The sequence below is a fragment of the Phalacrocorax aristotelis genome, chromosome 1 (genome assembly GCF_949628215.1).
Source record: "Phalacrocorax aristotelis chromosome 1, bGulAri2.1, whole genome shotgun sequence".
Lineage (NCBI taxonomy): Eukaryota > Metazoa > Chordata > Aves > Suliformes > Phalacrocoracidae > Phalacrocorax > Phalacrocorax aristotelis.
Window position 1 is genome coordinate 134199063 of NC_134276.1, and position 23875 is coordinate 134222937.

General features: G+C 38.6%; 2 protein-coding genes across 17 annotated transcripts in view; one reads left to right on the forward strand and one right to left on the reverse strand.

Moving 5' to 3' along the window:
- The window catches only part of PRMT8 (protein arginine methyltransferase 8), a 75990-nt gene extending 68760 nt beyond the window's left edge, over positions 1-7230 (forward strand). For all 6 annotated transcript variants that reach the window (XM_075109846.1, XM_075109876.1, XM_075109885.1 and 3 more), the window contains 2 exons: positions 3839-3960; positions 5787-7230. In XM_075109846.1, coding sequence (XP_074965947.1) covers positions 3839-3960; positions 5787-5870 — 206 coding nt within the window. In that variant the 3' untranslated portion in view covers positions 5871-7230. The remainder of the gene's footprint in view (positions 1-3838; positions 3961-5786) is intronic.
- Positions 1761-23875, reverse strand: part of CRACR2A (calcium release activated channel regulator 2A) — a 73409-nt gene continuing 51294 nt past the window's right edge. For 9 of the 11 annotated variants that reach the window (XM_075109789.1, XM_075109770.1, XM_075109778.1 and 6 more), the window contains 5 exons: positions 22828-22909; positions 21101-21215; positions 19392-19493; positions 14799-14875; positions 1761-13880 (listed from right to left, as the gene is read on the reverse strand). In XM_075109789.1, coding sequence (XP_074965890.1) covers positions 13790-13880; positions 14799-14875; positions 19392-19493; positions 21101-21215; positions 22828-22909 — 467 coding nt within the window. In that variant the 3' untranslated portion in view covers positions 1761-13789. Of the gene's footprint in view, positions 13881-14798; positions 14876-16507; positions 16669-19391; positions 19494-21100; positions 21216-22827; positions 22910-23875 lie in introns of all 11 variants that reach the window. The other 2 variants (XR_012663170.1, XR_012663174.1) reach the window with 2 other exon arrangements.

The window sequence follows — 23875 nt, forward strand, 5'->3', positions numbered from 1 at the left end:
GAGCCTACATTTGGACAAAAGTCTAGGGCAGATATCATTTTGCATAGTGTTTTTCTTACAGAGAGGTTTTTGCAGACCCACCTCAACTTGCAAATGTGTGTGCAAGGTCTTTTGTGTCTACCTGTCATAAAAAAAAGGGAAAGGAGTCACAACCTCTGATATTTCTGAACTTCTATCAACAATGGGATTCATCAGCAATGCCTGAAAACCTAGCTTCTATAAACTATCTGTAGCTCCCACAAGCTGCTACTTCAGAGATTCTGAATGCTTAGTCACGCACTCTCCATTCTAGGATCCTTTCAGCTTTGATGACTTGCCCTGTCTCATCACTTTCTGCAACTACATCTCTTAGCTGCTGGTGGCTCAGCCTTCTTGAAGGTTTGCTTGAAGAGGCTTCCTATGTCTCCAGATTTTGCCTCCTGTCACTTGGAAAACGTTACGTTTCTCCTCTTGAGTTCTCTTCTTTGCTTTACTGCCAATTCTCTGAATAGCTTACTTCAGTAACTACCTTCTCCAGCAGGCTGTATTGCCCATCAAATAAAAAAGGTTGGATGTCATTGCATGCAAATGAGAAAAAGCTGCTAGCCAGATATCCATGCAAAGTCAAATTCTTAAGATTTTCAAGTCCATGTTCAAGTTGTGTGTTTTTGACAAGGGCTTTTTCTAAAACCAAAATTCACTCTGGCCTTCTTTGATGCAAATGACGCTACAGCCATATCACCAGTTATAGCATATCTAGGGACCACTCTGAAGCCTGGGGGAACCATTTGGTTGTAAATCCTCTCCACAGTACTTGGTCCAGGGTTTCCTCTGGGTCCCAGGTGATGACCCTCTAACTGCACTAAGACAAGTAGTGTTTATGTGGAGGGGCTAATTGCTATTCAAGTATCTCAAATAATGGGAGAGATGCCTTACAGCCATTGGAGAAGTAGGGTTTTTATATGATGATGGTACGTGAGTAGTGCCTCAAGGTATGTCATGAGGATTACAGAACATTAAACAAGTCCACAGGACCAGACAGGAGGCATCCAAGCATGCTGAGGGTGCTGGTCAATGTCATTGTAAGGCTACCCTCTAACATCTTTAAAAGGCCATGGTGATGGGGAAAGGTTCTTGATTAGAAAAAGGTAGCTATCACACCCATCTTCAAGAACTACAGTAAGCAGGATCTACGGAACTACAGGCCAGTCAATATCACTTCAGCTTCTGTGAAGTTTATGACACAAATCCCCTGGAAACTATTTCCAGCTATATGAAGGGCAAGAAGGTGATTGAGAACAGGATTTACCAAAGCCAATTATATCTGACCACCCTGATTGTCTTCTAGATGAATAGCTGTGTGAATGAGGGAAGATCAGTGGCTGTTGTATACCTTGAGATTAGCAAGGCCTTTTATACAACCTTACATAGCATCTATTGGTGAGGTACAGACTGGATAAGTGAACAATAACATGGGTGAAAAATTGGCTCAAAATGTGTCAATCGGCAAAGTCAAACTAGAGGCCAGTTATTATTAGCATGCCACATGTGACCAACAGTGAGGTCAGTATTGTTCCACATTGTTGCATTAATAGGTGAAGAAATTTGGCAGAAAATAAACCCCCATGCAATCCAGCTGGTCCTCAGATGTCAGAGGGGCTGGGAGGGGCTGGGCTTAGATTCTGAGTGATACCCAGTTCAGCGCTGTTAGTTGGCGAGGGATTCACTAACTGTACAATCACTATTATTCTAGTCTTGCCCAATAACTCTTCACAGCCAGATTCACTAATAGTGCCATTTATTGAAGCTACAGAAATGCAGGGTCTCATTTGATTGCTGGTGAAAAATACACTGTCTGCAAAGCATGTGCAAGTATAGAGCACTACAACACAAAACACAAAATAACAAGCTTGTTCTCTAAATTTCCTGAGGAATGACTCGGTATAACCAAGTGTTCGAGTCTTACCCAATAGGCATTCCTATGGGGGAGAAGAGAGGTTCAGCCTGTCGACGGATCCCAGTAGTCTGCAGTGGTATCTTTTCTAACATCCCCCTCTCTTGGGGACATTTTTATACTATTTTATGTTTAGGTGGAGCTTGAGTGACTCTAGTCATACATACTTTCGTTATTGATTGGTGTAGAAATTCCTTGCCTCAATTTAAAAGTATGGACTAAGAAATTCAGAGCACATGCTCAGTGAGGGGTGGTTGTACCTTGGGGCAGGTAACTCTGGGATGGAGGTGTGTGTGTTTTAGTATTATAATGATTTTATAATGAGCAAAGTTCACCCACAGGGCATGATGTTACTGTGCTGGTCAGGGCATGGTTCCATCCAGCCCCTGCATCTGCAGTGATTTATGGATGAGTTTGGCCATGAAGCATTTACTTCACTCCCTCCTCCAGTTATCTGCCTTAGATTAGGACACTGAGCTCCCTCAATGTTCCTAACATCTAAGAGCGCAGGTGGTGTTGCTTAGGGGACAGTCACTGAACCAATTTCCAGCATGCCAACCGCATTCCAGTCTGGAAGTTAACTTTTATGAAATGTGGATATAACTTTAGCCTCAGTAATTTCAACCTTGATAATCTCACCCCCAGTAATCATTCCACACACTTCTTTATTAATGATCTGGATGATGGGATAGTGTACACTCTCAGCAAATTTGTTGAAGATCCTAAATCAGAAGGAGCATAGGCTAGAGAGAAAGGGTTATTATTTAGAAAGACACAGGTTCAAAGTGGGCTGATCAGAACCTTATAAAGCTCAGCAATGCCAAATGTCAAGTCCTGCAGCTGGGACTGAACAACTCCATGATGTTGCTTGGGCCAACTGGATAGATATCAGCTTTGTTGGAAAAGACTCTTGGTTTCTGGTGTGCAACAAACTGAACATGAGTCAGAAGTATGGCTTTGCAACAAATCTGGCTAATGTTCCTGACCTGTATTAGCATGAGTGTAGACAGAAGGTTGAGGAAAGTGGTTCTCTGCCTCTATTCACCACATCATGATAAGGTAGGCACGGAACAAGTTACTCCATAAAAAGGTCATTTGGCCTTCTGTAACTGAAGGAATATCACCACTGTCTGTAAGACTGGTCTGGATTCTCAGCTACTGTCTGTTGGCAAGGGTCTGCTGAATTCAGTAAAATATCCAAGTTTGCAGAACATGAGGAAGTACCACTTCATTGATATGTCTTTTTTTTTAATTATGAAGAAAATAAGTATGTGATTTGGAGTGGACTTGAAGACCTGTGCCTATGTTCCACACACACCCTGTTCATGGAGCACAAGTTTGCAGATATGTCAGGCTTTTCTAAGGAAGATAGTTCTGCAGAAGGAAATGTGCACATGTATGTGTGTACAAGGTTAGCAGTTATGTTTTACAATATAAGTTCAGTTTAGTTTTGGTCTAACATGTTTTCAGTTAGAAATTTTACAGAGGCATGTCCAAATGGAAAACAGATTCTGGATCTGAACTCCTGCAAGATGATCTCTCCATTTAGTAATTAACAGTCATTAAAACCATCTAAACACATAGCCAGAAATTATCTGGTAAAATACTTTTCCTTTGGAAGATATCAGTTTGCCAACACAGCTTCTGACAAAAGTTTGTTTATATCAATCTTGTGATTCTAGAATTTTGTAAAAGAAGAACTGTTAAAAATTCCTGTCCTGACAGTTTTTTTAAAAAAAAAAACTTCCGACAGTCAGTAGAATTGTGTTGTTGTAAAGGATGTTTGCTAATATGTAAGTTAAAGCATGCTATGAGAAGAAACGATTTTTTAATTGTTCCCAAGTCTTAATTTGATTTGTAGAAAAAATTAAACTTCTGTAAATAATACCTATATATATTTTTTAGCACCTGATGCTCCCTATACTCACTGGAAGCAAACTGTCTTCTACTTAGAGGACTATTTAACTGTGAGACGAGGAGAAGAAATCTATGGGACTATATCCATGAAACCAAATGCAAAAAATGTGGTGAGTCAGCATCACTGATTGTAATTCCAACTCTATAGATCACAAACTATAATCAACATTAAATAAAATGCATGTAAGTAAAACAATGAGCATGCTAAAGGCTCTAAATTAATGTTTATTAGGAAGAGCTCTAGTCACAGCTTCTCCAAAGCTGGTGACAGCAATGGTGATGTAGTGCTAATGTTCTAGAACTCAGCCTGCGAACAAGATAGCAAGGGAAAGAAGTAATGATTCAAGTGCATCATCAAGTCAGCTGCCCTCTGCAATCAGCTTGACTCACATTTTGTGACACAAGTAGGCAAGGGTCTCTTCATACTGTTACTAAAATCAGTGGTAAGATCCCTTCTGCCAACACAGGATGATCAAGAGTAAGTACTTCAGTTCCACATCTGCAGCCAGATTTCCCACTCAGTTCCCAGTAACTCTCCTTTAGGAAATTAAGTAACAGATTTCAGTGAACTCAGTGATCAAATGTATTTGAACTCACAAGTGATACGGTTGTTTAAAAATTGTGGCTTTCCACAGAAAATACATAAGTTTATATAAATAGACTAAAGCTAAAGCATGATGGATCTCACACTCTCGTGACTGGTGAAAACTTCCTTAATTTCTCTGCTATGGGCCGAATCCCTCACCAAGTATGTTAGTTATTCAGTTCTTCTTTTAACTTGTAAGGAGACTATGAGACATGGTCTGATGGACAACCCATGCCATTATAGAAGAGCAAGACACGATAACTATGGCTTCCAGGAGAAACAGCGGCACCATTTTCTGCCAAAAACCTTGAGCAGAATCTCTTCATTTTCTATTACAACATACAGCCATTAAAATAACCTAGTTATTATCCATCCATGCAGTTGTTGTAATTGATGAACTATTGCATTTGTTGACTGCAGCAAATCTTAACGTTTCATTGATTTTCTTTTTTGCATTACTTTTCCTTTTTTGTATCAAATACAGATTGGATACAGTTTTCATGGTAGTGTGGATACAGGGGAAGAAATAAACACAAAATAAACTTGGCATTAAAACATTCACTCCTCCTGAAGTTACCGCTTGCTGTGAAAGTAGAGGCAGACAGTGTGTCTCCCATCTTTATGTTATCTTTGGGGGACTGGAACAGTTTCTTTTGAGCTGAATGTATCAACTTTCTTTTGAGGGAAAAATGAAGAAAATATTTCAAATTTGTTATCACAGCAGTTAAGCACCTGAATGCAGATTTAGGTGCTAAAATTAATGTGTTCTTGATAGTTATCATAAGACAGAGAGACCACCTTGGTTCAAAAGGATTTGTTAGTGCTTTGGTCTTCTGAAGCATGAAGCCTTTCAAAAGCTTGTAGAGAGACAGCATCATTTTGTAGGGCTATGTAGTGCCTCTTTCCAAGAAACATGTCATTATAATATAAAGAATGACTGAGGACTTCTCTACAATTGAAAGTTTACTAGATCTATTCTAGAATAAGTCCTAGTGTGAAAGCCCTTCACCCTAGATTGAGAGCATCTCAGTGGGGGATAACCTTAAAAAATTGTTATGGAATATATATGATAGCACAGGATTTCAGAAGCTTCCCAGTTGTAACCAGGATACTAAATCAGCCTTAAGAAGAATATCGAAATATGCTCTAGACATAGATTGTATGGTGAATGCTATTACACATCCTATATCCTGCTTTTTCAGTGTTAGCAACACTTAAAAACAAAAGAAGTTAGAAACCAAAGAAGGTATCTCTTGAATCTCCAGGTCTTTTCAACTGGAACAATGATAACTGAATTTATATGCTAAATTTATAGTCTTACTTACATGTTACATTTAAATCTTTTTACAGCGTGACCTGGATTTCACAGTAGACTTGGATTTTAAAGGACAGCTATGTGAAATGTCAGTATCTAATGACTACAAAATGCGCTAGCAAGAAACCTTTCAGAGAGACAAAAAGGAGAATTTTATCAAGTCCTGAACTGCTGAACTTCAAGCTAGGAACAACTGTTCACAAGATTATTATATTAAATACCAGAATGTTTACTCCGATGGAAAGTGGTAACCTGATCCTTGCAGATAGAACAGGGGGCTGGGATCCCGCTGTCAATGTACAGTATACAGAACTGTAACTTTTGTCAAACATATAGGAAATATAAGCAAACAGTCTTGAGTGTTCTGGTTAACTTTAGGATGGCAGAAGATGCGTATACAAATTACACTACTTACATGAATTTCTGGTTCTTCCAAGCTTTGCATGTTAAAGATGATTAGGGCAGTTTTCTCAGTATGAAAGACCACTACTGCATATTACTGTGATAGTATTACTGGACTTACATTCAATATAACTGAATATATATATGGTACATGAGACAAAAAGTCATTTCATAACAGGAATTTGTTTTCTGATTATTTAATTCTCATTATGCAGTTACGGAAATATAATTGTTACCTTTGGCACTACTCCAGGCAGTGATATATTCCAGTAACTGTCCAAAATTATAGCTTTGGTAAATATTCCATGCAAAATGTAGATAAGAGCTGGGCATTTATAGAAAGGTCAACAACTGTGTTTTTGAATGCCTTCTGGAAAATATGGACTATTATTTTCAAAATCCACCTTCACAACTGGATGTCTGTCAGAGTTTTAAAAAACATTATCTTTTTATCCTTGAAAATATTCTGTGGTGAGTTTTTATAGCTGGATTTTGCATGAGACCTTCTGAAATTGGACATATAGTATTTAAATGTGATGAATGCGAAGTCTCTGAAATGGTGAATAATTCATGTTTCTTGGCCATGGCATATTTTGATTTTTTGCAAGAACTCTTAATACAGAATAATTTTCAAAAAAAAATAGGAATTAGTGTTTCCTTTTGGTGATGTTTTAGATAAGTTTTCAATTTCAATACTATTCTCAAAAGTGCAGTGATTTGCAGGAATAAGCTTACGTTTAAAAAACAAGTCTATGGCTTCTGATACTACTAAGATGTCTGTAGCTTTCCCATCCCCTTACATCCCTTGTTTTTTCTTACAATATCTCCTGCTTATAGTTAAAAATATTAACTGCTTATAATTCTTCATATGTATCAAGTCTTTTTACTATATGAATGTGGACCATTTAATCACTTGTAATCCATCAAAAACTGCATCATCAGTCCTATCTACCCATTTTCCAGTCTGTCTGGCATTAGGCACTAAATCATATTCTATCATGTACTGGATAAGATTGACTAGTTTTTTGCCTAAAAATGTTTTTAATCACCTGCAAATAAAGCATACTTGAAGATGTACTTTGCCAGTATTTGTCAACTTTTCACTCTTTAGAAACCTGTTTCTATTGGTTTTCCCTTCACAAAAACGATACAGTGCCTTCATTTCTTATGGTCTAGGGATTGTATCACATGGTATCTATGTAGACTGAAATTAAACTGTAATACAGCAGTAAAAATCATAGAATCATAGAATGTACTGAGTTGGAAAGGTCGTGAGACCACACCAGTGCCGAGTAGAGCAGGACAATCACCTCCCTTGACTGGCTAGCAATACAGTGCTTGATACACCCCAGGACACAGCTGGCCCTCTTGGCTGCCAGGGCACACTGTTGGCTCATGTTCAACTTGCCACTGACCAGAACCCCCAGGTCCCTCTCTGCAGAGCTGCTCTCCAGCCTCTCGTTCCCCAGACTATGTACATCCAGGGTTGCTGTGACCCAGGTGCAAAATCTGGCACTTGCCCTTGCTAAACTCCATACAGTTGGTGATTGCCCAGCTCTCCAGTCTGTCCAGATCCCTCTGCAGGGCCTCTCTGCCCTCAGGAGTGTCAACAGCTCCTCCCAATTTTGTGTCATCAGGAAACTTAATTAGTATTCCTTCAAGTCCTGCATCCAAGTCATTAACAAAGAGATTAAAGAGTACCGGCCCCAAGATGGATCCCTGCAGAACCCCACTAGTGACTGGCCGCCAGCCCAATGTAACCCCATTTACTACAACCCTTTGAGCCCGACCCATCAGCCAACTGCTCACCCACTGCATTACGTGTTCATGCAGCTGTACGTTGGACATTTTGTCCAGGAAGATACTGTGAGAGACAGTATCAAAAGCTTTACTGACATCCAAAAATATCACATTGACTGGCTTTCCTTGGTCAACTAGGTGGGTGACCTTGTCATAGAAGGAAATCAAATTTGTTAGGCAGGACTTTCCCCTAGTGAACCTGTGCTGGCTAGGACCAATGACTGCATTATCTTTCAGGTGTTTTTCTGTAACTCCCAGAATAATCCTCTCCATAATTTTACCAGGCACAGAAGTGAGACTGATGGGCCTGTTGTTACCAGGGTCATCCCTGTTGCCTGATACTCTTTGCAGTGTAGTTACTCACTGTTGTTTTAAAGTACTTTTCTTCCATATTTCTTGCAATGAGAAACTTTCCTCACAAAATGAGTAGTATTTTCTCTGTCAAATATTGCTGCCATTTTCAAGGGATCAGTTCATAGGTAGATCAGTTACTCTTCAAGTAACGTCTTGGACCAGGAAAACCTCTAGAAGTCCCTTTCTACTAACATTTCTGTGATTCTAGGACTTCAAGGTAAGGAATTCTACCAGATTTTTTTTTCTCAGCCCCCTCCATTTAAAGATACGCAAACAATGTTTTCTTCTTCTCCTTTGCCACTAATTACTGAGCTGACGACAACTGAAAGGGGAAAGACGCATGCTTTGTCTAACTTACACTTTTACAATACTTCAAACCATCCACTTATCTTGCCTACTGCATATATCTTTAATATTAAAAGAATGAAGAAGGAAAAAAAAACAAACCCACGTTGTTTAATAAAAAAAAAAGACACAACACAACGGTCTGGCCTGCCTTTACTGAGAATGTGTCATTTTTGCCTGCAATGGACAAGAAGCAGTGAAGAAAACGTGATCAGAACAGCTCATTAACCAGTTTGAGAGGTATTTTAAGCACCGTACTGCCCCTTCTGCCTCATCTTTCACCTAGTGACAGTGAAAGAAAGGTAGGTCTCTCCAACAGTGGCCACCTTGCCTTCTTACTACAAGTGCCCATTCAGTTCAGTGTTGCAAAATTAAGTTCTTGCTGATATTTTTATTGGCACAATTCTGGGGTGATGACTAGACTTCAATCACATTCAGCCCTGGGAAGCTGGCTTGTGCTTTTCTTGACATCAAAAGCATACTACATATTTCTCCATCACTTAACAAACTGAGATTGCCTACTGCAGTGCTGAGTGTCTTCAAATTACAGTGATCAAAAAGAAAATTTAGGCTTCCAATGCCATTTACAGGTGTCACCTACCACAAAGGTTTTGAAAGCATCAATGAGTTCAGCATATGTAGGTTCAGCATTAGTGAAAGAGCTATGCAAACAGCTTGCAGGCCAGGTGCAATTGGCTGCTAGGCTTTCCTCAGCAATCCAAGTAGTCTGGGTAACTACCACAGGGTCTGAGCCTAGTCTTCTCAAGTCTTGAACAAGAAGGTCTATCTTGGACTTTAGTGTTGAGCCCAAGCCACTGATCATCATAGCTTTGAATTAAAATGCTAATGACAAAATGACTGTTGACATTGGAAACAGACATATGTTTAAAGCTTTTTCCTTCCCACTGACAAGAAAAGATCATGAGCTGAGCACGAGAAGGGAACTGAAATACAGTACTTACACAAAAGTGTCCCTGATAAGTAACAAATACAGCACTGGAGAAAAAAGAAAGCAGGTCGCTTCTGCCTTGACTCTGATCTTAAGGGAAAAGTATTAAAACTCTTCTCAGGCATTGTTCTGTCACTTGAAATGCAAAGGATCATCCAAAAAACCTAGATACTGAGCATGCCTCTAAAAGGCATAGCATGCAAATCACACTTGCAGTGCTTGTAGGATTAGGGAGCTAGTCACTAATGTTAAGAGGGCCACTCTGTGCTCCCAAGGTTCTCTACAGAACAGTACAGCATGGAGGACACATTTTATGAGTAATTTTCAGCTTGGCATAAGAGGTGTAAATTTATGCCAGTGCGTGCACTTGCCTAGTTTGAACATACAACAAAGCCAGGTGGTTTCTTTTTCAATAGGCATTATGCATTCACAGTCTAGTTCCAACTGGAAAAGTGGGAGGTTTTTAGTCTTTTTTGAAACATTTCCTTTCAATATTTCTCAGAGATCATCTCAGATGTTAATCCCCAAAGCACACAGGCAGGTGGGAGGAAGACAAATCTTTCAGATTTTGTCTAAACTTCCTAAAAATTTTGAATTTACAGCACTTTTAGAAATATTTTTTAAAAGCAACTAAAAGAAAGAAACCTGATGTTTCAGATCTAACATGTTTGTTTTCTAATAGCCTCATTGTAAAAGAAAAAACCAGATTACTTTAAATTCGCTTTTCGTGTTATTTTAGAGTAAGGAGGGTGTGACTCATCAGCTAGAGTTTCCCCAAAATACTGGTATTTCTGCACAGTATGTTGACTGAGGTAAGCCAGGGCAGTAGTACGCCTACAGGGAACAAGACTGTTCGCTGAAAATAGCTGCTGCTTCTGGGGATAGACACAAAAAGCATAAAAGACGTGCTATACACAACTGAGATAGAAAAAGAGGCAGATCACTGCGCACACATGACTGCTAAAGCAGAGCACCTGTCCTCTAGACAAAAGATTATTCTAGGGTCCAGATACTGCTGAAGGGAAAGGAAAAGGTTTTTTATACTCTCAAAATTGTTACAATCTCTGCTGTTCTGTTTACCTGTCTTTCCAGTCTCTGCAGATACTGATACAATCTCCCCAACTACTTTCCCTTTCCTTTTCCTTAGTAGGTTTGATATTTATCTGATTTTTCAGCAGAAACAAACATTGTAGATAAGTGATGATGCAAAGAATGTGAAGATAGCATTTTCTGAGAAAACATGGAGAGAACTACACTGTAATTGTGAAGCAGAAAGAAACCGTGTTAGCTTTGAGATTACTACCAAAACTAAGTTTTACTTCATCATAGGATATACAGGTTTAGGCTACAGTCCAAGGCATTCCTCTGAATCATTAAACATGGTCTTTTAGCAGCACAGCAGTCAGCCTGAGCTGACCCCTGAATCCTCATGTGGAAAACAGAACATCCTCTTTTGCAGTTCAGTTCTGTGCTTTCATGTCTAGACATTTCTATTCACTCAAATGACCACCAGCATTTCCAGTACAACACAGCCGTAGAACCAGAAATGGACCTGTGTTAAGGTCACAACAGAATTTCATCACAAACCATACATGTCCTACGATTTTTATGCAGAAATATGAAATGGCAGTCCAAAAAGGCATACATAGCTCACTAATTAACAGTACCTAGTAATGCTGATCAGTTAGCAGAATTATTTTATCATCATGTCATTAGTTAATAAGACCTGATTAAAGCAAAAACTATTTACTTTTATAATTGTCTGATTATCTTATAATTCTGTAATTGTCTGATTATAATTGCTATTATCACCACTGACAGAGCATCTCAGGAAAAAATAGCTTCCTATTTTGCTTGCTTCCCTAAGGGATGAGTGTAGGCAGGCAACAATGTAAGCGTTGTGTGAAGCTGAAACAGCAGCATGTGATGGATAGCATTTGTATATATCATGTAGAAAACAACAAAACACATGATGACAACCAGTTTTGAGCTATGAATTGAGGCTATGGAAGTAGCAGAATTAAAAAGCTGAAGGTATCCTTTACCAGTAAAGACGTGGAGATATCTGAGAAAAGAACTTGTGAAAATATTCACAAAATATTCAGAATACCAGGTAAATTGGCCTGACACCTCCTACTGACAAATGCAAGGGAGACAAAATATAATATTTTCTGGGAGAACTTTCCATTTGAGTTCTATTGCTAAATAAGCACATTAAGTAGGAGTTCCATTAAGCAGAGTGACATCTGGTCTCAATCTGGACAAATGCCTAGACCCTTCCAACCTAATGTTCATGGGTCCAAATGCAAAATTCACTTCTGCTTGCCAGAACATTGACATTGTGTAACATTCTTCCCATCCTTGTTCTTTCAACAGTACTGACACACTGTTTCTTTTGCTTCATCTCAAGGTGTTTCTATCTTGTACTTCAGTGATATACAGAAAAAGGGAATCTGCGTATAAATCAAAACGAAACCTAAATCAAACTTCTCTTCTAAGCTGTCCTCATCTCTGCCTGTATGTCATGTGTTCTTTTTACTATGCTCCGCACTCACATAACTGCCTGTGGTCATGAGGATAAATCTAGTCAGCCTGGAGATCGTGCTAGTCCCATGGGGCTTTGAACATTATATAGAGTCAGAATTTCAGGAGCCAGAAAGTACCAATCTCTTGAGAACACCTGTCCAATTCCACTGCTGAAGAAGGACAAGCTGGAGCAGGTCGCCCAGGACCATTTACAGTTGGGTTTTGAATATCTCCAAGAATGGATGCGCCACAACCTCTCTGGGAAAACTATTCTGGTGTTTGACCACCTCCACAGTAAGGAGAAAGTATTTTCTTGTGTTCAGATGGAATTTCATGTGTTTCAGTTTGTGTCTGTCTTGTCTAGTCACTGGGCACTCCTGAGAACAGTCTGTCTCCCTGCTCTTCATTCCCCACCTTCATCAGGTACTTACACACACTGATAAAGATCCCTCTTGAGCCTTCTCTTCTCTAGACCCTCTGGGCGCAGTCATTCAGCCAGTTTTCAAAGCACTTTCCTGTCCAACAATACAATCCATACTTTGTCATCTTGTCAGTGAAGAAGTTATCATCGGAGGTGGTGTCAAAAGCCTTACTAAAGTTGAGGTAAACAACACCCGTGACTCTCCCCTTATCCATGAAGCTAGCCGTCTCATTGTAGAAACTATCAGGTTGGTTAAGCAGAATTTCCACTTTATAATTCCATGCTGACAATTCTTGATGACCATCTTGTCCTTCATGTGTCTGGTGTCTGGTTTTCGGGATTAGTTGCTCTATTGTTTTCCCAGGTACTGTGGAATGGCTTTAAGACCCTGTAGTTGTCTGGACACTCCTTCTTGCCCTTCTGGAAGCTAGGACTGACATTTGTTTTCTTGTGAATGTCTTGCACCATAGAGTGCTTTCATAGCACCCTTAGATGCTCTATTGCAGGTGTTGTAGCAGTCTTAGACTAACTGTTGGGCTTTAATGTTGGTATACAAAGCAGACATGCAGAATGGTTTGCTTGACTAAAAGATTATCTGGGGTTTTTACCACCTGTACTACAGAAATGTTGGTTGTAAGGAAACCTGGGAGGTTTCTAGTCCAATATACTGCTCCAAGCAGAACTTTCCCCAAAGTTGTGTCAAATCACCGTGGCTTTGTGTGAAAATTTCCAGAGATGGAGATTTTATAAGCAATCATCAGATCTGATAAAACACATTCCCCTTCATGATAGCCCATGCCTTGCTTATTTAGCATTACATTTCGAGACCTACCAGCAGATAATTAGTAATCATTTGATAGATGTCTATAATGCTGATTTTGTATGACTCCACTTTCATGATTAATGGCACCCTACAGCAGTGTAAATATACTATGTTTGCACAGCTATGTCATCTCCACAGTAATGACAAAAAGATACTTCAGATAATGTTATACACTTTGCAGTTGCTGGTGTGTTGCTTTTAAAAAAAACAGTAAAAGACTGTTACTACCCCAAATACACTGTCAATTAACTAAAGACGAGATTTGTGGAAGTGATGATCAGCACATACAAGGATTTTAAGGTTGACTTACACCTACACTCAGAACACAGCAGAAGAAATATTTAGAAGATAAAGCAAATTTGATGGTGTCATGTAGTGTTGTATAAATGTATGACTTGTCTCAATATGCCCCAGCATTTTATGGCCTGCTACAGCAAGACTTTTTATTCATATCAGATTGAAGTTCAATGGTTTTCTCTTTCACTTTATCTTCATGTTCCTTTAAAATCCTGGAGGAAAGAAACAATACTTTTCAGAAAAAAGTCAATAATACCAATAAGAGATCAAAACAAAAAAACATTTCCCCCAAGCCTATAAAATTGTCCAGAGATAACAGAAAATGACAGAATTTTATGAACTAAGAAACAAACAAAAATGTACAATTTTGGTGGCTCCATCACAAATTTGCCTTTGTTCATTTAGTTAGAGAAATGTAGTTGGGACTGATTGTTAGTATTATACATTAGAGAGAATCAAAACAGTGACTTTCATTTGTTATTTTTGAGCTGGAGCAAAACAAAAACACATCCGACTACTAGACATTTACCAATTACCTGACACATTTACAAAATGTCACTAACTTCAGCAACAATATTAAAGATCTGCCAATCCATTACCACTGTTTTCACCTCTGTAAATAGTTCAGAGGGGACAGATTTACCTGTATTTTTACCCCTAGCCTTTATATAACTCCAAAAATCCACCTCTCCCTTTCCCCCAGCCCACAGGTAGACAGCAGAATTTGAGCTGCAATGAGCACAGGAAAGAAAGCAGCACATCCAGTGTTCTGCTGCAAGGACTCAGCAGCATTTTTAAGCTTATTTCTGTAAACCTGCAAGAATTTCCTGCAAGAACTATCACATCATCCCAGACCCGCAGCTTTTCTAGCAACAATTCAGGTGTTTCTGGGTCTCTATAGAGCTTCACTAGCTTACGCAGGACTCCTTATGAACCTGAGCAACTGCTCAGTTGGAGCAACAGGGTCAGGCTACAGACCAGTTTAAAAGGAACAAATATTTCAACACCATAAGCTCCTATCAAACTAATTTAACAAAATTCTGTTTGAATTCTGTGAATTCTGTCACTCTATCATCAGCGACAAGGCAGTCAGGCATGTGTAGAACTCATAGACTGTGTTTTCTTCTTACCTAGCTAAGTGTAGCACAGACTTTTTGGTATTGTACCCAGAATATGCACTACATTCATAGAAAATGAAATTGTAATCCTAGAAACAAACAGAAAGACCATTTGAATTAATTTTGCACAATATCTCACTCCAGCTTTAAAAAAGCAACACAGATACACTGACATATGCAAATAAATAAACAGAAATAGATCATTTTAGGTAAAATTAGGATCTAATGCTAGAGCTAACAGTAAACAGTAACAAAAGAAAAAAAATCCAAGTGTGCCTCCCAAACAACTATATACCTTTCTTAGCAGATATTTGTTCTATACAGTGGCTTTTGCCTCAGAACTTGATCTCACAAAGGCTCAAACACAAACGTGCCTTGTAAGGTACTGCTGTCTTGTGAACTTCCCTAGTGATGATGAGGCAATTAGTGCATCACTGAGTGCTTGACAAAGCAGGTGAAAATAAGTCCAGTGAGGGTTTTTTTTGTTTGTTTTTATCTTGGAAAGCTTCAGCAGCAGTGTTTCTGTATTCAACAGTTTGTGACCAATGTTTTCTAGCAAATGACCAATTAAAGACCTCAGCAAAAAATAACAAATTAATTCTATTTCATTTTCTGTACTTGTGAATTTTTTCTGCACCTTCTTTTGCAGTCAGTTTTCAAAAGTTCCCATTAAAATCAAAAGGTATTTCAGTTTTGCTTTGTTGGTTTTGTTTTGTTTTTTAAACATACCATGCTTCCAAAATTGCACAGCTTTTTGAAATTTTTATCATCTTCATAAAATGTCAAAGACAAAATGTGGGGAAATTAAGTTTCATAAATATGGTAGTTTATTTTAGCAGCTTTAAAAAATGCTTCAACGTTATCAAATGTCAGTTTTAAATATGTTGTCAATGCTTACATTTTTTGTTTTAATGAACATCAGGATAGAACCACTTGTAATTTCTGGGTGGCCAGATAAGCACAGAGAGAAGGGAAGAAATCAAGTGATGTAGCTGTTGGATGGATATTTTATTGACTTTTTAAAAAAATCAGTGTTCCATATAGTATCTACAATGATGTAACCCTATGATTCTGTTGCTTTCCTTAGAAAAGTTTTGAGATAAAATTTGGCTGGCTCAAATTTCTTGCTAGCTATGCACACAGAAATTTAAAATAAAATTTACACTCTTTTTTCTGCTCAGCTTATCAGAAATTAATAGAAAACCTACTGTGGTCAGTATCTAGTTACTTTATGTCAGTCAAGAAGAGAGTGATTACTACTCATACATCTTCCCCACATACAACAGAATTTCACTATTAGAGAACTCTCAGTGATGACATAACTTATGCTGGCATGAATCTGCATGGATTTTTCAACAAATCCCATGGATAGGGCAACTTCTTATTGGTGAAAGATAACAATTTAATCTCAATTGATATTAATTGCTTATTTCTGTCAGTCTGACACACAGGTCCTTCTCTGGAGGGGCAGGACACACTGGCCTGGAAATGCAAAGTGTCATTCCTTTGAATTAGGAAGGAAAGTTTAATTGATAGCATACACAATGAGAACAAAGTAGCAGAAGGCAGGACACGTATAATTTATAAGCCAGGAAATGCTATCCATCTCCATCCAGGAATTGGCTGTTGAACCTGGGAGATCTCTGCCAATTACTTCATTTTAAAAAGTTACATACAAATCAGCAGACATCTAAACAACAGGGAGGAAAATGAATTATTACCAGAGGGAGCTGGGCGATTTCTGTCCTGTAAAGTAGTATCACTCTGAGAAGATTAGCTCCCTCATTAGCAGTATTTGTATAACAATGGCACTGACAGGTTGATAAAGGAGACACTGTATGAACACACAGTAATGGTCCTCATCCCATGAAGCATACATAGTCTGCAAAGTCAAGGCAGACAAAGGCATTATTATCTTATTTTAGAGTTGAGGAACAGACAGAGAAGGATTTATTGACCCATTTAAGATCATTCAAAAAAGCCGTGCAGGGCCAAAATAAAATCATGCTGCCTGAATGCCTGAGCAGCAACTATATCATAAACCATTTTATTTAAATAATTGGCAGTGGTTACATTAATCCACTCAAATAGAGCATTGACTATTCCTAGATGCTAACAATATGATCTGAATACTCTCTGTGTTGTTGATCAGTGGATCAAGCTAAGCTAAACAGAAATTTGTTAAATGGCATTTTCCTTCTAGATCCTCTGCTAAAAAAGTTAAATGGACTTGCCTTTTTTTTTTCCTTTTTTCTTTCTCTCTTTTTCTTTATACTCCCAGTAGTTCTATCAAGGGAGTTTTACATGTTTACCATCAGGTCACTCTCTCATACTGCATGTGAGCATTTTGGTTTGTGCCTGCTGTTTTTCCCTGAAAAGCCAATATTGTAAAATTCTCTTTACCATCATGATGTTTACTGTTTAATTCATCCAACTAGAGATCAGCTTCATCACAGCCTTGTTGTTCCCTGTGATGCCTTCCAGAATCCCTACCCTCATTCTATTCCCCCTTTCCCGGGGTATCACACACACTACAACTACCAGTCTTCTCAAATTACAAGGAATTGAAAGGACTCCCTTCAGGCTGCCAGCTTCCTTTTAATAATGACCTGTGCTGCCTGCCTTGCAAAAAAGTTAAGTGACATGTGCATTATAATGGGAGCTCTTGGGTTTCTGACCAAATTTGTAGTACACTGACATGTAAGATGTGGGACTGAAGCAAAGCAAGAGTTAATACAGCTAGGCTGAAATGCCCTCTGAAAGTACATGTTCCTCCGTCTCTTTAAAAAAACTGGGTAAAAAGGATCCCATCCTGTGAGACCTTGAAACAGCCCATAAAAACTGTTGGACCTCAGGGTCAACAGGCTAATCTGGTTCTTTTTCTATATGAGAAAGAAGCTCAGGGTTATTTTCACCTAATATGGCTATACATATTTGTATCAGCTCAGCATCTAGTCTTAGGTATTTTGGGTCATTCGTGAGTAATTCATGGGATTATTCACAAAATAAGTAACTCAACTACATTCACTAATAAAGACACTGGTATGTGGTTTCATAGGAATTACATGGCTGTCTAGAAAGAATTAATATTTCATTAAAATTCATGGTTATTATTAGCTCAGCAAGCAAGTTGTTATAATTTAATTATATCTATGCTGCTTTTCAACTAAACCACTGTCCTTTCCTTATCTACCCCAGGCAGCACATTCAAAAATTCAAATGACTCATTCAGATCCATTCATTTGATCATAACCATCTTTAATTTGACAACTTCCTTTGTTTTATTCAGCAAAACATTTTATTTTCTTGCATGTTAGAATTAATGGCCTCGTGGGCTGTGAGTTCTAGATATTACAATGATTCATCTTTGTTTTACTAGTACAACATTTTAAGAGAGCTAAATGACATGTAAGACACCTACTCTGTCCATTTAGCATTTATGTGTCATTTGTTTTTTTCACAGAAAAGGATTCATTGTTACACCCTAGAGTCCTTCCTAGCCTCCAGAGTCTCAAAACTACCTTCATTTCCGTGCATACAAGAAAATAAAGCAGATTTCCTAAAGGTAGAACCTTTAAGGGATGAAGTTCAAGGCTGGTATTGTTCCCCTGTAAAACTAAAATAATGGACACAAACCTCAATATGGAGCTATGCTTGTAGAAGGCTGTATGAAGAATCAAAATAAGATAAATAGAAATATGGTCCTAATTCTTCCAGTTATAGAGAAGGGCCTAGTAGCAATCTTTCCTATAAACAAAGAACAATTCAGCTGCATTTCAAATTTTGAAAAGATCCTTTTTGGTTACCAGTAAGCAGAGCTGTAAATCTATTTTTAAAGAAAAAACAAGTACATACGTGAAATCCAGCACATTGTTTAATTTAGGTAAATTCCTAGTAACTCAGTTAGTTTCTCAGGAATATTGGGATGACTTATTTCTAAATGAATATTCTGGAGGCATTGGTGTTCAAACTATATGCATTGTATAGACAGATTCAAAAGAAGAATTGATGGACATGATACACAGGAATATAAGCAAGTATCTGCTGTTCACAGTCCCTTACTGCTTAAAGTATGGCCCATGAGTAGATGCAGACTGTTAACTCTACTTTTTTTATCTCCCTGATGGAAAGTTACTAAAAGTAAACATGTTTTCTACTCCTACCATAGAAGTAACAGATGGTCTTCTGTGGTTTTACAGGAGGTAGGAGGGAGAAAAGGTCCCCAAAGTTATCTCTCTGATAAGAATCCATCCACAGAGAAAAGAGAGAAAATGGGAAGAAAAAAAAACAGAGAGAAAGCAAGAACAAAGGAAAAGGCGGGGGATGGGGGAAGAGAGAAAGAAAAGACAGTGAGAGTGAATTCTTAAATATTTTTTGCATCGCTCACTTTTTGGCTTTTTCATCTAGACAGTTTTATAACTACTATAATTATCAGCACTTACATCACTGAGAGCTGAACTGATGAGTGTGATCAGGTTCCTAATCCTTGAAAATATTTGTCTGATTAAAATTAATCTCTGTTTCTAGGAATTTAGAGACACTCAAATTCAATTTTAAAACCTTCACATTCAAGTTTTATAAGGGGTTCCCCTCTAAGTATAGTACCTTAGCAAGAAGCTCTCCCATTCCCATAGGGACCTCACGTTCCTTTTCCTTATCAGTTTTATTACCCAACAAAAGCACAGGTACATTCTCCCCAGTTTTCTCCTGCAGAACAAAGAAGGAATATCAACTGAGACATTGTATTTAAAAAAAATCACAGATCAAGAGGCTAAAAACTAACAAATGTCACACTGCAACAAGACATTTAAGACATCATATTTGAGCCAGATATGTGCTGCTTTACTTACAAAAATGTCAGGAATTAAAGTTGGATAAAGGCAGGAAAAAGACAGACTCCTACAGATTGCATTAACTTGGCGTTTTTTAATAACCACATAGAAGCACATCAGATTATATTAAAATGGAAGAGAGAAAACTACACAGGCTCTGACATTGCATGTTTACAGCCACTGTTTTTCTAATTACATGGACAAGAAAAAAATTACCTCTGTGTACAATTATGCCAAATAAATTGCATAAAGTAGTGGAGAGATACACAAAATAGGCCCCCAAAAATACACAGAACTGGCACGAATCAAAAGTCATTCTGAAAATGTTAGAGTTGTCACAATGAGTGATAATACTGACATAATATTCACATTCATAATGCTGAATACTTTAGCACTAAATGGATTTGGCTGTATGCCTTCAACTTAGCCATAGTTTGTAGCAACCAAAATTAGTCGGTAAACATGAGTGAACTATTACAGCTTGGAAAAAGATTTTGGCCACAATATTTGATTTGTCTGGATCAAAACCTGGAATTGTCCTCTAGCTTTTACTATACTGAATTATAACAATCACTGATTGTTTAAGATCATATATTCAATAAGGGCCTGTTCTTACAAAATGCATGCTACTATTACTTCAGTAGAGCTACTCAGATGAGAAATAACCATGCCTGTTGGGAAACATTTGAATGAATGAGTCCTAATTTCAACTTGCAAAGCCACCTATTGGCCATTGCAGAAAACAATGTATTATACTAGAACACATACCAAATAAATTTGGACTAAATGATCTTCACATACCTATGTTTCCCCTACTTTACTCTGCAATAGTAAGCAAATAGGGTGTCACACTTTGTTCTCTCTAGTGACTCAGTCCTTTATGGCAGCAGCCTCAGTTTTATTTTTCTTTTTTCTTTTGGCCAAAAGCAAATTCAGCTGCTTGCACTCTCAATATTTTGTCTATGAGCTACAGAGATATACCAAGAGAAATAAAGAAAATTTTTAATTAACTGAAGCCACTCAGTGGCATGGGCTATGATTTATTTTTCATGTGGTTGAAAGGATGATCCCCAGGAAACTGAACTGTCTACCTTGAGACAGTTTTATAGTACCAATGTAGACACTATAGCTTTAAGCTTATGGCTTACGTTCACAACACAGTCAATTTGTCATGAACTACATACTTGGTTGACAAACTGCCAACTGCCAGTGATGATCAGTGATCATCAGATATGATCACTGATCCAAAGCACCTTCCAGTGCTAATGGTAATCCCATGGGAGTCATCAGCTAGATAACCTTTATGAGAAATCAGAGGACTCGATGCTGGTAACTGTGCAGATCAAAATCAGTAACAAAAATGTAACTGTGACAACACAAGAAACATGCTGCTCTCTATGTTTTGGCCTGATAATACTCCCTGTCCAGAAGAGGTAAAGAATAATGACACCAGAGTTTAGATTTAAAGTTATGTCATGTTACCTTGATGCTTATCAGCCACTGCTTGACAGCTGTGAATGTGTCTTTTGCTGTTATATCATACATCACAATGACACCATCAGCTTTTCTGAAAAACTGCTTGGTAATACTTCGGTACCTACAATTAAGAACCTGTTTATAGCTCTCTTCAACAGACGTAGCAATCTGACAATATAAGTAAAATTTTATAATAATCCCTGCCCCCCACAAAGAAGATGTCACCATACAGTTTCTTCTAATAATCTAGTCTTAGTAAGGGTTAATTTAGTTTACATATGTATTCTAAAATTCCATGAACTAGACAAGGGAGAAGCTGTAATACTTCACTGCAGATCCTGTTTGAAAGGTGAGGCTCATTATGAATTGTAGTAAGCAATCGCATTCTTCCTGAATCATAAGACCCCTTTTCACACTCAGCAGAAGATTTGCAGAGGACACTACTAACACAAATTACTGCAGCAGCAAATAAATTCTTTGCAAAAAAATATTTTTTGAAAGAAAGTGTTTGGAAAACTTCCCTCTGGCTTCTTTAATTGATTCTGGGTTAGTCTGGATAACTAGCGCATATCTCACGTTCTCCCATCCTCTTTCATTTTAATCTTGGAGCAGAAATTTCCCCCTCACAAAGTGCTCTGCCTAAGGCTAGCTAGACTTCTGTTTGGGGCTTTTTTCCCAAGCTTCCCGGAGAAAACATAAATCATCATTATCATCCTTGCTTTTAGTAAAAACTACACAGCAGGTAGGAGATGGGGAAGGAAATTGCCACTGAAAACTTACAGAAACTTGGAGATCTTTAACTACAATGGGATTGTTCTAGTGAAAAAAACCACCTCTTTTTTAACTATTAAGGCATTTTCTGCCATAGAAATGATTCTAGGTACATTTTAATATCAGCCTTCCTCCTAAAGAAATTGTGTGGTACTAAACTTTTAAGAGCTTTAATAAGAATCTCTTTTACACACTGGCAGTTTTTCAATGGACACTTAGCACCAAATCAGCATGTTATTGCTGCTAGAAAAGGATCTAAACTGTCATTTCAGTGGCTGTGTTAGGAACACTCCTCTATTTGTTCCACTTGCAAGAAGCAGGATTAGGTCCATGCTTACTAATCTTCAAACAGATGATTCAAGGAAGCAAACCTTAGAATGAGTACTGGTTTTGGCTGGGATAGAGTTAATTTTCATCGTACTAGCTTGTATAGGGATATGTTTTGGTTTTGTGATGAAAACAGTGTTGGCAACACACCATATACTGCTAAGCAGTGTTTACACTGCACCAAGGCCTTTTCTGCTTCTCAGACTGCCCCACCAGAGACTAGGCTGGGGTGCACAAGAAGTTGGGAGGGAAACACACCTGGGGCAGCTGACCCCAACTGACCAAATGGATATTCCACACCATATGATGTTGTGCTCAGTAATAAAACTGCAGGGAGAAGAGAGGTTGGCTGAGGCTGCAGTTGCTCAGGGACTGGCAACTGGTGAGCAACTGGGTTTATTTTGCGTGACTTGTTTTTCTTGGTTTTGTTTCTTTTCCTCTTTATTGCTTTTTTTGGTGGTGGTGGGTTTGGGGGGGGTGTGTTAACTATTAAACTGTCTTTATTTCAACCAATTAGTTTTCTCATTTTCACCTTTCTGATTCTCTTCTCCATCCCACTGGATGGGGGACTGAGCAAGCAGCTGTGTGGTGCTTAGCTGATTATCAGTGTTAAACCACAACAGAATATTTCTCACCGTTCCTGGCCAGCAGTGTCCCAGAGTTGCAGGGCTACCTGGGTATTATCTACAGTGATGGTTTTCACATTGTAATCCACACCTATAACAGAAATACAAGGTAGGTTGTCTCTCTTTATATTGAGTTTGTTCTTTGAAAACCTGATACAGCAAATAGCAACAATTCCAGTAAGGTAACGAGATAGATACTACCTTAAAAACTATGTCTATAGTCTCTATAGTCTCTATAGAGGACAACAAGAGCTTCTATTTGCCAGAAGTTCTTCAGTAAGAAAATACTGAATGTTAACAGAGTAACTGAGTTTTGCAAAAGCTGTGAGATAAGTAACTTTCCAAATCAGGGTACATGAGTCAGGGGTCCATGTGACAGCCCACAGCCATCTAAGCCGTTTAGCCTGGAATTCATGCTGTATAAATTCAGTTGTCTGAAAGTTCAGCATTTAGTCTGAGCTAGCCACATAGGCACCTTCTACAGTTGGTGAAAAACCACAAGGCACCACACTACCGGGAAAGTGGAACCTAACATGAATACTGAAGATACAGATGGACCTGGGGGTCCTGGTAGACAGGAAGCTCAACATAAGCGAACAGCGTGCTGCTGTGGCCAAGAAGGCCAACAGGGTGCTGGGTTGCATCAAAAAGGGCATCACCAGCAGAGATAAAGAAGTCATTATCCCACTCTACTCAGTGCTTGTCAGGCCACACCTGGAGTACTGTGTACAGTTCTGGTCCCTGCTCTACAAAAAGTATGTGGACAGGCTGGAAGGGGTCCAGAGAATGGCCACCAAGATGATCAAAGGACTGGGAAGCCTGCCATATGAGGATAGGCTGGGAGAACTGGGTTTGTTCAGCCTTGAGAATCAAGGAGGCTCAGAGGGGATCTCATCACCATGTACCAGTTCTTAAGGGGTAGCTACAAAGAAGACGGAGACTCCCTTTTTACAAGGAGTCGCATGGAGAGGACAAGGGGGAATGGACACAAATTGCTCTTGGGGAGATCCTGATTGGACACCAGAGGGAAATTTTTCACACTGAGGACAGTCAACCA